General features: G+C 42.5%; 1 protein-coding gene across 2 annotated transcripts in view; it reads right to left on the reverse strand.

The window, feature by feature from the left end:
- The window catches only part of OSBPL5 (oxysterol binding protein like 5), a 219276-nt gene that overhangs the window by 7456 nt on the left and 197302 nt on the right, over positions 1 to 14518 (reverse strand). For both annotated transcript variants that reach the window (XM_090032528.1, XM_090032527.1), the window contains 6 exons: positions 14324 to 14422; positions 12546 to 12642; positions 10066 to 10164; positions 7737 to 7834; positions 4274 to 4363; positions 1055 to 1191 (listed from right to left, as the gene is read on the reverse strand). In XM_090032528.1, the coding sequence (XP_089888654.1) occupies positions 1055 to 1191; positions 4274 to 4363; positions 7737 to 7834; positions 10066 to 10164; positions 12546 to 12642; positions 14324 to 14422 (620 nt within the window). The remainder of the gene's footprint in view (positions 1 to 1054; positions 1192 to 4273; positions 4364 to 7736; positions 7835 to 10065; positions 10165 to 12545; positions 12643 to 14323; positions 14423 to 14518) is intronic.

Here is a 14518-nt window from a genome sequence, read left to right on the forward strand (position 1 = left end):
GGGGAGACATAACTTCAACAGATTTAAAAAGAACAGAGTTGTCACTTGGGAGTGTTAGCTATTCCAACGCAACTTATATCTGCATGCTCCTAGAGTGGCATATGTGACCTAAACTATTATTTCCCTTTAGCTATGAATTCAAATGGCATATATTTGCATGTGTAATTCAGGTAGGCAGACACTCAGTTTTCCAAACCACGTGAGAAAATTTTCTACTTTGCACACAGAAAGGTGAATCAATCTATACATTTTAGCGCCTCCTGGGTAGAAGTCAAGGTGCAGACAGAAGTGCAGCTCCCTGCTGGAACTCATGGTGCTTTGCAGGAAATGACACTAGTTCTACAATCCCCCGGACCCAACAGACATTTGCTGTTGGGTCCCAGGGGTTGGGGGGGTGGAAATCAAGCTGCAGCTTACAGCAGCCGAGTCTGCAGCCACTCCCCCCTAGCTCTATCCCTGCCCTCTCAGCCCCAGTGTTATCTTCAGAATGGGGGGGGGGGAAGGAACCGCTAGAATGAGCTCCCTCTGCCCCTTTTGCCCCTTCCCATTCTGAAGACAGAGCCAGGAGCAGGGCTAGGCTGGCATGGTCCTGCTTTTGGCATGCACAGACACAAGTTTATGAAGACACTCTACTTTGGCCTATAAAAACATTCTTTATGGCCTATAGAAAAAGACTCCCCCCGCCCACAATATCTGACCATTATTATTCCTCCACGGAATGGAAAATAGATCACATCCTTGGATAATCAGTTCCTGTTGTCAAGAAACAGATTTTTCCTTTATTCTCTGGGAGTCTTAGATCTTATTTTACTTCATAAAACAATGGATTCAGCCATTTATGAAATGGCTAGGAGCTTTTAACCCATTATTAACACTCTTTGGAAATTACTTCTTTTATTTGTCATCTATTAAACTATGAAGATCACCTGTAAATATCCTACAGGCCATAATATATCCAATATCCCACTGCAGACTTAGGGCCTTTATTCCTGCTTCTATTGAAATTCCAACAGAAAAGCCACCAGTGGGAAGAGGTTTCTATTCATCTGCTTACCTCTCTGATTCAAACTCAGTTTGTTCTTCAAATAGCACAATGTGACGTTTCAGCCTCTGCCTCCGCACCTCACTGGTTGGATTCCAAAATATTTCTGTGTTTCCATTTTTCAGGTCATTTATATGTACTTCCCCATCCTGAAAGGAGAAATTAAGTGCATGGGTTAGTGACAGCAAGAACAAAAGGAGCAAATAATCCTGAGGACCCTCAGCAGAAGCTTGAAGGGAGGGGAGGATGTTAGCTAAAAGGTCCTTTTCCTACTAATTTCCAATAAGCCTCACAGAATGTTTTAGGAGTTACCCAAAAGCATCCAGGAGTTTCCTGACTTTGAGATGCTGGCCAAATTCAGGGGGAAAAGGAATCACATTCACCAACTGGTGGTCAAGAGTTCACCTTTTCACAAGAATTTATATAGGTGCTAGCATTCTGCCACCCTTTCCCCCACCTTTAGGGAGTGGGGCCAATTTCATAGACAGGAGCTAGAAATTCACCGCCCTGGAACTCCCTGTCGGCTCTTTTGTGTCCCCTTCCCTTGAGCCCTCACTACAGCAGAAACCCTAGCAGAGTTGCACAGCAGACATTACAAAACCACAAGAGATGGCCACAGAAATAGCAGAGGAAGCAGAGCAATTTTATACCAATTCAGCATTTTTGTGGTCCTTCAATAGTGCTTCAAATACCACCAGACTTTCATCTGTGTTCTCTGTCAATTTATTTGGCAACTAGCTACAAAGAGTACGTCACTGCTCAGAGGCCAACTGGCAATGCCTTAGTGTCCCCACCTAATTACGTGACTTTGTAGGCCTGCCTATGGACACAGCAATGCCTCAAGCAAAAAGAAACTAGGCTAGATACTTTACAGAGGTTATGGTGCACAGTATGACATCCACTAAAGGGAGAAGGAACCATCATACCTTATGTTTGCTCAGTGTGTGCACTGGTGCTATTCTGCCCTCTGAATGTACTGTGAATATTATTTAGATCACATTTAGATCATGCATACTTGCTTTAGACTCCTGCTGCTCCATTTCTTCCCTGAAATGGCTGTTGAAGAAAGCCTTACCTACCTCAGTTTCAGATTTGTTCCTACTTCAGCCCACTTCTATTGCTGAGTTACAGTTTAATTTACTCCACACAGTTCCCTTAACCACATCTTCACCTGCAGATTCCTCCCAGGCCCTATATAACACATGCTGCCTCTCCCCACCACAAGCCCACACAGGTGAAAAGAGTACCTTGTGTGGACACCCAGCCCCTCAGTACAGAGGAACTGGTTCTAGGTCAGGAAATGAGACCCCCTGAGATAAGTTCCAGCTCTGGATTTGAAGAGACACTGATGGGTAGAATATTAAACTTAGTGATCACTATGTATAAACCCATTACAAGCCATCATTTGCTTGTCTTCCACCCGGTACATGTGAAAGCTGACCTGCTGCTCCAAAGCCCAGAGCTAGGGAAGCTTTGGCATGCGTTTCCTCACCTAGAGCTAAACTTTCCTTATCCAACAGGAGACTGAACTTTCAAGTGCGGCCAAGAAGGCATGAAAAGGAAATGGATACTTATGCAATGTAGATTTTAGTGAAACTAAGGATTTTAGTTAAATAAGGGCCAGGTCTGATCCTGTAAATTTGGGGTAAAGGTAGTTGTGGTGTTAATTCAAGTAGTGCCGTGAAACAAAAAAACCCACACAAAGCAAGAGTTCCAAGAAACAGAATACAGAACTGATACAGAGAGTTCTTGAATCACAAGCAATGCTGGAGTGAAGCCTTGAACACAGTCTGTTTTAGTTAAAGGTAACTGCCAATCGAACCAACATGAAACAGGGGGTGGGGCTTTAAAAAGTAATGCAACTTGGTTGTAAGGTGATATCTTATATTAGCAGGCTTAATATGACAGGCCGAGTAGCCTAAGCAACAAGAACAAACTAGTAAATGAATAATAAAAGGGGACGAGAGGGGCTGGTGGTGGCACTGAGATTCTCCGATACAAAGTCCATCCTGCACCCTGACAGAATCCATTGTTTTCTCTGCCCTTACCACATGATGAACTATGTCTTCAGGTGATGTATTACTTTTATGAATATTACAACTATTTTCTCATTTTACAACTACCACATAGAAGTTCTAACATAGCACAAAGGGGACCTATACATGTGCCTGATGCCAGCTCTGACACCTAATTAGACCAAGTTGGAACAGACTCTATTAGTAGTATATTCAGTGTCCCTGCACTTCAAAATGGCAGTGGGGATGCTTTAACTAAAGCTCATTGAACAAGCACACCCACTGCCATTTTAAAACATGGATGCTGAATACACATGATACTGTGGGTGCTTTAATTAGAGGAGCTCCTGAGAGCTGCTTTAATAAAAGCACCCCCCCACACCACAGAGCACATTTAAAGATGCCCTAAAAGTTTAAAAGAACCCTTTCAGAATAACTTTAACATCAGTATTGCTGAGTTAAGGAGGAAGCTACACATTAGTGTTAGACCATACTAAATCTGAGAAATGTTAAAGTGACGTTAAAGTTGGAACATGCTATATCAGCCCATTAAAAATCATCAGTTGTTTCTCCTGTCAGGCACACATGGAAGCTGTCAGCACTTACCCATGTCTTTCAGAAGTGTTGGGACAACAGCATGATAAAGACTATGAGATGCTGGAATACTCACATAACTGGGATCAGATAGCCATTTACAAATACATAAAATTTCATAGGATCATAGGTAAGTAGGGCTGGAAGGGATGTCATAAAGTTATCCTGTCCAGCCCTCTGCTGAAGGCAGAATCATCCCCCACTAAACCACTTGCCACAGACCCTTGGCTGGGGTGTCACGAGCCATTAACCTCCGGCGACCTATAAACTATATGCTAGGGTCTATTTGAAAGCCATGGAAGTCAATGAAAATTGACTCCCTGCACATTCCAATAGACTTCATCTTAGGTCCTACAAAGGCAGGCACACTGAAGCTCCCATTATCCAAGCTGGACCAGGTTAAGAGGTCTTATGTCTTATTCCACACCATGCTATGTGTTGGATAGTAAATGATGTGGCTTGGTAAGGCAAAGAGGTATGTTCTGAAGGAAGCTGCCCTTCGCACAGTGAGGAAGTGACCAATGGTTTCAGAGTTTTCAGGCTGCAGTCCTTCCCCCCAACCCTGTTCCCATGCACAGATATAATTTTTAACTTGTCAGCAACTTGGACCATCATTAGTTACCCAGTATCCATTGAGGCTTGCTAACACTTCTTCTCCACATTTAATCTTCCCGGAGATTTGATTAATGCTTGTGCTGCCACCAAAAAAGGGCTGTTGGGGGAAAAAAAGTACAAAATAACGATCAGTCCGGATGCATCTGGAAGAGGGTCAGAGAAGCAGTGCCTGAGATTGAAGCTAAAACCTGCTTCATTTCCAGCATTAAGAGGCTGGGGAGGGGGGAAGAGAGCAAGAATTCTTGTATTACCATAACTCATCACACTTCTATCCTTCCTATTTCTGATACTGTGTCTATTGTCTATTCTGATACTGTGTCTACTTGCAGCGATCTCTGAGAGAAGTGGAGTAAGCTTTCAGATGCATTACTGAATGTTAAATGCAAGACCTTGTCTTTTCTGGGAATCTTTCCCAATTACCCTGGCTAAACACCAGTATAACCACACTTGTGCAAAACCTGACTAGCCAAAGTAAACCTTTTGCATCTAGAGGTAAAATAGACCCAAAGCAAATGGCGTTTTGTGCATTTATGGTAGGTTTCTGAACCAGTGTCTGACCACTGATGGAAGTAATTAAAGCAAACCCAATGCATTGGAAGCCTCCATTGGCTATCAAAAGGGTATTTCCAGGCTCCAGCAAATTCTTGGAACAACGTGAAATTCTTTTGGCTGGCTGCCTGCCTGCCTAACAGGAAGTGGAGGCAGCTGTGACCATCTCTTCCGTTTCCACCATGGAACCATATCTCTTCATCAGTTTTGATTGTTGCTTTCCACAGTGGTTCGGCAGTTAGACCCACACAAGTTTACTATCACCATAAACATTTATTACAGTCTTTACTGAAAAAGACTTCATCTATGATGAGCATGGCAGGAATGAATGAATGCATGTACCATAATCCGCCAGAGAATTGGCGCACACCCAGATAAATAACAAAGCCATGAATCACTTAAAAGTTTCTTACAAGACTGCTGAAAATGTGGCTAAAGTGAATATGAAACAGTTACAGTACACTATGCACAAATCTGACAACCAAACTGTAGGAACCCCCCTGAACCAGCTTTGGACCATGACAAACTGTTTAAGCCACAAAAGGCAGCATTTCTCCCCTTAAATTATTTCAAGTTCTTAAAAAGCATTAAGATTCACAGTTAGGCACTTCTTCATATATGGCCAGAATCAGAACGAATTGAAATCAGTGGAAAAACTCCCCCTTACTTTATCAGGCCCATGGGCACAATGCACATGTCCAGACGAGCATGCATATGCAGTTTGCAGCACCTCAAACCTGTTTGTGGCACCACAAACTGCGCACTGTGAATGTACAACTGTGCACCATGCAGTGCCAAAATTTGACACCAGGATGTCCCGGTGTAAAAAAGAAGTTGCAAAAAGCAGTGCAGCACGTGGCAGCAGCTTGCACTGCCAGAAACGGAGCCTGGCTGTCCAGAGCCATGCTCTGGCTGCCAGCCAGGCTCCTTGAGGCCAGACTGGCACTGGTGCTGCCCTGAGAGGACCCCAGGCAAGGCACTAAAATGTGGCCCTTCCTGGTTGGACGAGGCTCCTGTGATGTCACACCAGGTATATAAGAACTGCTCTCTAAGGTTCTCCCACTTTCTCCTGGGGCTGCTGAGAGCTGCATGGCTACATTGGGACCAGAAAACCTGGTCCCCGTGGGGGGAGGAGGAGTCACACCCCCTGTTCATGGAGAGGCAAGCAAACACTATTTGCAGGGAAGTCTCCGGTACAGGGAGACAAAGTCTGTCTTGTAGTTTGAGACTCCTATTCCCTCTCTCTTTTCTTTTTTCCTTAAGTGGGTTAATGCCATGGAGGTATTAATCCCTGAGCAAACTACCCAGGAATAGGTCCTGGCAGTTACTGGCTACAGGGGCCTGGCCCCCCCTGTTTTGAAATTGTATAGTCTCAGCTTGGGGTATAGGTGAGATGATGTCCAGGCTACAGCCCTAAGCCCGGGCCTTTTTTTATCTGCTATTTCTACTACAGCTATGGTGTTTCAGCCTAGCTGCATGGCTGAACCCCAGTTATATGTTCAGGTCTCAATGCAGTATGGGACTGGCAGCTTTTGCTGCCCAGTTCAGGCCCAGTGAGGTAGCCCTGCTCTCTCCTTAGAAGTTTGTTTTTTTTTTTGTGTCAGTTTGTGCACAGCAGATTGAGACTAGGAGTATAGGGGTGTAGCATGCTGTCGGGAGCCACAGTTAACCCCTCCAGGCCACCATGTGGAAATGGGGATCAACCTAATGCATTGCAGGGACCAACAAGGTACCCCTTGCAACACAGAAGGACCCGTGCTCTCTGGCAGCTTCCTGCAGCCCAGCAAGCTCAAGGGGCTCTCCAGTGAAGTCCCCTCTCTAGCCCATTGCTGAAGGGCAGATATAAGGGTGCAAACCCCTGAAACTGCCTTTGTACGAGCCTTAAGTCCAAGACTGCGTGGGCATGGGTGAAGCCTCCCCAAGATGGTGCAATCTGTGAACTATACCTTGGTAGTATTTTAAATTGTATTTAGTGTTTTTCTTTCCTTTGTCTTAGTTGTCTGTAATGAATTTATCCTCCGTGTTTACACTCCTTGCAAGGAGGGAGTTTTGTTAATGCAGGACACTCTAGTAATCTATTTAGTGGTCTGGGTGGGGCGTTGAGCCAAGGTAAAATATATTTAGGCCCCACAATTGAACCTGGCCCTTGTTGCTGCTGACAAGTGCCCAGCAGAAGGGTTACATATACAACAAAACAGGTGAAACATTTAACTTTAAAATTACAAGCAAAGGAAATGAAATGTGTTTTCCCTACAGGAGACATTAAAAAATAAACACACACAAAACAAAAATGAAACAAACAATGCCCCTGCTACCAAACAAACAGAAAAATCCCAAAAACCCAAAACACCCCACCCTCTGCCCAACACCCCAATTCAGCTGCCTCCAAAAATATGCTCTGTCTTTGTCCTGAGAAATCTATGGAATGCCATATGACCTGAGAAACCCCATGTCCAATTTGTATTCACTTTGCAGTTAGACAGAAAATTTTAACCAATGCAGGAGATGGAAACTATGCTTTTTTTTTTGTGTGGAAAGACCACCCCATTTTTCTTCAAGTCCTACTTTAAGATTCACTTCTATTAAATATTACTTAGAAGAGTTTCAGATTTTATCTGCAACCCACAAACCTGAATTTCACCCAGTGAAAAAAAAAACTGCAAGTAGAAATAAGCGCCCTTGCAAAGAAGTAGTGGCAGCCCAGGTCTGAAAATCTGGCCATAAATGACTTGACCAAAGGGATATAGTAAGTTAGCACCCAGGTATGGTCTTCTGGCTGCAAGTCTTGTGCTTTTAAACCCCAAGCAGGACTGGCCTGTTGTGAGATTCTTCACGACTTATCTACCTCTGGCCTGGATGAGAATGAATTGGAATATATGAGGTCTGAAACAAGCTAAGAGATAAGCCATGAGATCCATTACCTTTAGCTTGAATTCCAGTTCTGCCCTGTGGTTACTTTTCTCACAGTCAATGGTAACTTTCCCTCCAAGCTCCATTGTCATGGTACCATATAAAATTCCTGAAAGACAAACCAAAAAACCCACAATGAAGTGAATATAGTATTTGCAGAGGCAATGGGTCAACTCTGGACAACCTTGCTAAACTGCTGAAAAAATTGTGACTTCCAGGAAAAAAAATTGGCCCTACAACATAACCCAGAAACATCCATTCCTTACTCTACCTATCAAAACACAATAAATCTTTCCAGTGGAGTTTAGAGATATTCAAGGAAAGAGGTCACTCAAGGAATGGTGGATTCACAGAAGATGTGAATAATGGCAGAGGGTCTGAAAAGAGGCAAAAGAGAAGAGTAAATGTCTATAGAAGCAAAAAAAAGGAGAAAGCCTTTTCTCCCAGGATTCTACAGACATTCATGTTCATTGTCCTGCTTCAAGTACCTGTGAGCTAAGTTTACTGGATAAAACATGTTAACTGTCTCTTCCCCCTCCCCACACACACACCTGTAATTTAAATGCAGCTCATTTAACTTAACTGGGATTAATTCAAGGACAAGCCTGGCAGGATGTCTGCTCTCTCTTGCCACCTACTGGCAGAAAAGTACCAAAACAGCTGTATGTGTAAGGGGCTATGCTGCTCCTATTTTCATCCAGGGCAAAAGCTGGGACAAAATCAGGACTGCCTCAAATAAGACCTCCGATTACAGCCATCACATTTTCAAACGTGTTCAGCAAGCAGCAGTTCCATTTATTTCAGGAGCTGTGGTCTCCTGAATAGTGAATACCTAGTCCAGACGTAAGAATGAATTGGGGAAGAGAAGGGTTTTTATTAAGATATTGTACATTCTCTTCTAGTAAAGAATACTTCAATGATGACCGAAATTTCCCTATTGTCATGCACACATTTTCTGAAAAGTTCATTTGAGGGTGAAAGCAGACTGGTTAAACTTTTAATTGAGCCTAACTTGCATAAATGGAACTTTTCCACCCAGGGGACACTATAACACATTTTTATCCTCCTGTGCATTATGAATTTTCATTTCTACCTGGGAAAAATGTTACAATCTCTGCTTTCTCCCTTGCCCAAGGAAGGGCATGTGAGCCTGAAAGCTCGCAAATATTTTTTTTTGCAACAATTTAGTTGGTCTAAAAAAAGACAACACCTCTGCCAAATGTTCTGCATTTTTCAGCTTATAGACCAACATGGTTAAAACCTGTATCCCTGCTACAAAGAATGTAATTTACACTAGCTATCATTTCCTAAGTGGTCTCCACTCAATATGCCAAAACTATATACTCAACTACTGAAAAAACTTGGTTTTATACAGGCAGGCCAAATATCAGCTAATTATAGAATTCTGAGGAAAGATTCCAAGTTTAGTGTTGAATCAGCAGTTCTGCCACTGACTTTAGTGCATATTTGAACCAGAATAATAAAACCAAAATTGGCTCGTACTATTTAAAACCAAGTCAAAAAGCAATCTCACTTAAGCTGATTTTTAAAATATGGTATTATAGTTTCAAGATCCTTTACCTATGCAAATATGGACTAACAGGGAAATTGCAGGAGAAGGTAGGGATATATTTAACTCCTTTATTCTTAAGGCACTAGATAATTCATTAAGAACTTCTAGTTGAACATTAAGCATTTCAGTTATCAATCATCACAAGCCAGAAACTCATGGACACCTTACCTACAGCACATGAGTGGAGTATTACTAGTTTCTCAACAGCATTAACTATGAGTTTGCAATGAATTTACTTCTGCTCTCAGGCATTCCTGTACAAACCTAAATGATTTCGATGAGAGTAGCTGGATGTCCAATTATCTGCAGTCCTCATGGTGAGACACATGGCTTATATCCTAGGCAGTGTTAGGGCAATGCTGTAGCCATGGCAAGGATTTTTTTGGGGGATGATATCTTTTGTTGGACCAACTGTGCAGTTAGAAAAAAAAGTTAGACAGGCTTTCAAATGCAAGATATGCAAGGTCATCCGATACAGAATGTCTTGCATTTGGAAAAAAAAGCTAGACACGCTTTCAAATGCAAGACATTCTTCAGATAACCTTGTATGTCTTGCATTTGAAAGCTTGTCTAACTTTTTTCCAACTATGCAGTTGGTCTGACAAAAGATATCACCCCCCAAAAATCCTAGGATTATAAATGCATTTAGTGTCTAATTATTTCAATGTGGGAAAGGTGTGTGGAAAATGCTGCAGGACTAATTACAGTTCTACAACAGTATATCCATTTGCTTCCAACATCCTTTCTTAATGCTCCTCATATCTTACCTTTGCAGTGGGCATATGGCATAGTAATAATGTAATCCTCACTCCTGTTTAGGAATGTAAGCTTGGCTTTCCCATCCAATAAAGCAGAAAGCGAGTTACCTAAGAGTTGAAAAGTACAGGTCAACGCATCTCTCCAAAGTTAAACATAAATCTTTTAATGGGGAGACAATGATTTTGGGTATCAACCAACTACTAACTGAGGAGGAAGAAAAGTATCTAGGTACTAGCCAGGTTTGATGCAATAAGGCATTTCCTACACTCATGGTGGATTTTTACCCATCCTGCCAAGTCTTTTTTCTTCTTTACAAAATTCATCCAGTTTGATGAGCATTCCATAAACACTAAGGACAGCACTGGTTAGTCCAGTTTCAGCCAGTGTAGCTACTTGATGCACATCTGTCTCATGAGACCAACTACTGTATTTACTCAAATATAACACAAGATTTCTTTCCCCAGTCAGCATGGGGGGAAATGCTTCTCGTCTTACATTTGCAGACAAGGAAACCTCATCAAATACACTGTCTATCAATAAACTGCTGCCAACAGCAGCATGTGCTCAGTAATGGAAACCAACTATGGAATTGATTAAATGCAGCCAACACTGAACACGACTATAACATACAGGCCTATATTGGGCAAATATGGTGGGTGGGTGGGTGTGCGTGTGCGTGCAAAAAAGGATAGTTGTGTCCCCAGGAAGGAATGGGTATCAGTCCAGAGGCACTGCAATACCAGGCTGGCACTTGGAGAGGCTGGAGCAAGTTCCAACGCCCTCCCTTGGTGCCAAAAAATGGTGACGGGAACCATTTTTTCCCCCCTGATCCTTAACCCCCACCGAACAAACAAAAACAAAACACCCCCCCACCCCAGGTGTTCCCTCCACAGGGTACTGGCACTGGGCTTGGAGGTACTGCAATATCAGGGCCAGAGCCAGCCTTGACACCCTCCCCTTGCTGCCAAAACCACTTGATCTACGGGAAGCTACCACAAGAATAAGTTAGTGCCATCCATCTAAGTAACTCACGTGGTAGTGCCCATTGTACTTCATCCCCCTCAGCACAAACTCTTTTCCAGCCCATGGTGAGCCATTATACTTCATACATTTTGATGTCCACTTCAGTCCTACAGCTGAGCTGTTCCTTTCTTTCCCAATTTAGGAACAAAATTTATGGGTACCTGTAGTAAGTTGCCTATAATAAACAAGCTATGGTGCATATTGTATAAATGCAGTGCCTGGAAGCAATAAACTCCAGTACATGTGCCCAGGACTACAGCATGTAGAGCTGGGTCAGAGCAGCCCCGGCTGGCAGGGGACTTGGGGAGGGGAGGGGAGGGGAGGAGGCACAGCTGCTCTGACTCAGCTCAACATGCTGTGAAAGTGCTGGCTGGGGTTTGATGATGCTCCAGCGCAGGGCTAGCCAGCAGGCAACGCCCCACACTGAAGCACCCTTGTGCCACAGCCAGCCGCATCAGTGCCTACATGTGTGGTGCTGCACAGTAAAAGAGACTCTACAGCAAGATATCTGGAAGCGCTATCCTGCTGCAGAGTTAATTAGTTTCCTGCAGCCTAACAGATTGCACTGTAGATGTCAGACGTTTACTACAGAACTAATTAGTCTATTCCACAGTAAATGTCTTGCATAGATATGCCCAGTGTTTTCACATTTGTCCCTTTCCCCCTAATAATTAGATTCTATATCTGGAAAATTGCAACAAATATATACATTTTCCATATATAGAATCTCATTATTGGCAGGGGTGGCAGGGCAGTCTTATATGCAAGTAAATGAAGTAATTCCAAATAGTGTTATGTTTTTCAAGGCCAACAGAAGCACTTTTCACGTGATGTATATTGACAGATTTGTGGCTGAAGATCATAGAAAGCAGAAGTACTGAAGCAACTATTCTTACCAGGGGCTGTGCATCTTGGCAATCTGGGGTAGACACCTAGGCCTTTGCGAGTGCAACTTTGATAATTACACAAAGTAAGCATATGTCTGAGACCCTGTGAATTCCCATCAGATGTTTGTCCAAAGTCCTGCCACTCTATTTATATGAAGGTCTTAGGGGAGTCCTCAGCATCAAATCTCAACCTTGTCAAACTATTATTATTATTAGTCAAGTAGTTGCTACAGGCCAAGTTCTGTAATAATTTATGCATGTGCTGAAGGAGATGGGCTTGGCATGTGTCTCTAAGAACAGGATTTGGTCCTCTAATTATGGTACCCTGTATGGATAGCACAATAGCAAGATTTCAAGCATGTATGTTTTCTATACATAATAGTTTTCCCAACTATCTTGGAGGTAGCTACCATTGGATTCTCTACTCCTAAAGGAGCTATGTAGGCTATACTACAGAGTCCAACTGGCAACTTTTTTGCTCTTAATTTTTCATGAGATGCAGGCAGGACTAAGAACTCCACCAGAGAAACACCACCACCAATAGGTCACTTTGAGGATGTTTAGGTTTGATGTCTTACCATAAAACTTTGACTTAGCTAGTATGCTGCCAGTAACACAAAACCCATCTTTCCTATTACTGACATGAAAAGCTGATACTGGCGGGTGATGAGAAACCTACAAGAAAAAACAAACAAACAAACAGCTAAACACACCATTAATGATTAATGATGCTCCTTGCAATCCATCTGAGGTGAAATGTGCAAATTGGCCCTCAAACAATAGAACAAGTGCTAGCACAAACCTCTGCAGATGGACCTTTTAAAAATCAGATTTACGTTACTGGCAAATTGTTAGGGCCATGTGATCAGCTGGGGGAGAGTTGACACGTTCCTGGACCACGATGAAGGAGATCTCCATTCTGTAGAGTCACTCTTCCTACTGTGACTTCAAGCAAGGTCACCCCAACTGGAACTCTAGCACTGCAAATAGTTCTTCAGGGTTCAGGGACAAGAGGCCCCCTCAAATAAGCATTTGCAGCCCTAGTGCACGGAACAGAGCAGCACTTTAAATTACAAAGAGATCTGAAGTTTTCTTCTTCTACTTATAGACATGTCTGGGGTAACAGTGTTTTCCTCTCTGAAAACATGGTAAAAAATTCACAGAAACACAAGCCCAGCCATCAGATCTCTGAGGCAGCACTTCCCACTGATATTCAGACAGATTTTTGAGAAGCACAAAACACCTTTACAAGCACTTATTTTGCATCTTAAATAAGGGCAGAACTCATTTGAATATCTGTCTTAAATTTGGGAGCGGAACAGGGGGTATTGGGGCTACTTAAAATCTGGTCTTATATCCAGAAGTCTCTTCTTCTTTGAGCAAGAGAGACTTGCAGCCAAAGGAATAAGATTTCTTTATAATAGGCTAATAGACTTGCAAAACCACAAGATTCTGCAGACAGACTCCATGACAGTATATGAACTACTTTATATCCCAGATTTTGTGCACACTGGATTTTGATGCTCACCAGTGTTAAATGCCTGGACATACAGCACAACTTGAGACCCTTATTTCAATCTGTGTAGACATACCATTGATTCCATCATCACCTCCATAAAAAGTGATGTAGTGGTAGAAAAGATGAGGATCAAGAAGACTTGATAATCAAGCGGGAAGAATTGGCTTGAAAGCAAATTAAAGGATTCAGATGCTTAATTTTAATAGGGATTCAAATCACTTCAGCAGAGAATTTAAAAAAACTGCTAAACACATATATTCTGAAAGAGCTAATTATTCACTTTTTTTAACCCGTACAGCAAATAGGGATAATTATTTCATTTACACCTGACCACCTCAATCAGAAGGTATACCTAACAGCAGAATTTGATTATATGTTTCGTACTGTACATGAGAGCAATGCTTCTACATACAATACACTTCATTACAATAAGCAAGTGACGGGGCAGAGTTCAGAGGACAGAAGGTCTTTAAAACCTGCTAACAGGTTAGCGTTGTGGGTCAAGAATCTACTGCTTGCATTGCTAAGATCCGGGTGTCGCGCTGTAGGTCCCTGCTAAAAATCAGCCTTCTTGTCTCAGTACTGCTCATCATTTAACAAATAGCATGGAAGGATTTTATCCTAGAAGGACTCCAAAGAAGTCCTGTTATAGCAAAACAGTAGGCTATGATACGCAGGATAAAGCACAGGGAAAAAACTTCACATACCATGACTAGTTTGTAGACATTGCCTACTGTTGATATGTGAGCATATGAACTGGTTTCTTGTACTAAAAAGGAGTAAGATTTAATTGCTCCAGTGCTTCAAAAGGCTTCGACTCCAAACAAAGCCGCTTACCTGTTCTGCTATGTAAAACGTGTGACTGTTGGTCTGTGGGTGAAACCAACAGCAGCGAAATGTCTCGCCCAAAATGGGATTATATGGCTTTTTTATTCCCTGCACAATATAAAAGACATTTACATTATTTTTAAACAGTCACACTCCCACAGCACTCATACACCAAACAGCTTTGGTAATATTCTGGGGGAGGAT

Source organism: Crocodylus siamensis, chromosome 2, assembly GCF_052110815.1.
Source record: "Crocodylus siamensis isolate JL-2025a chromosome 2, ASM5211081v1, whole genome shotgun sequence".
In the NCBI taxonomy this organism is placed as follows: domain Eukaryota; kingdom Metazoa; phylum Chordata; order Crocodylia; family Crocodylidae; genus Crocodylus; species Crocodylus siamensis.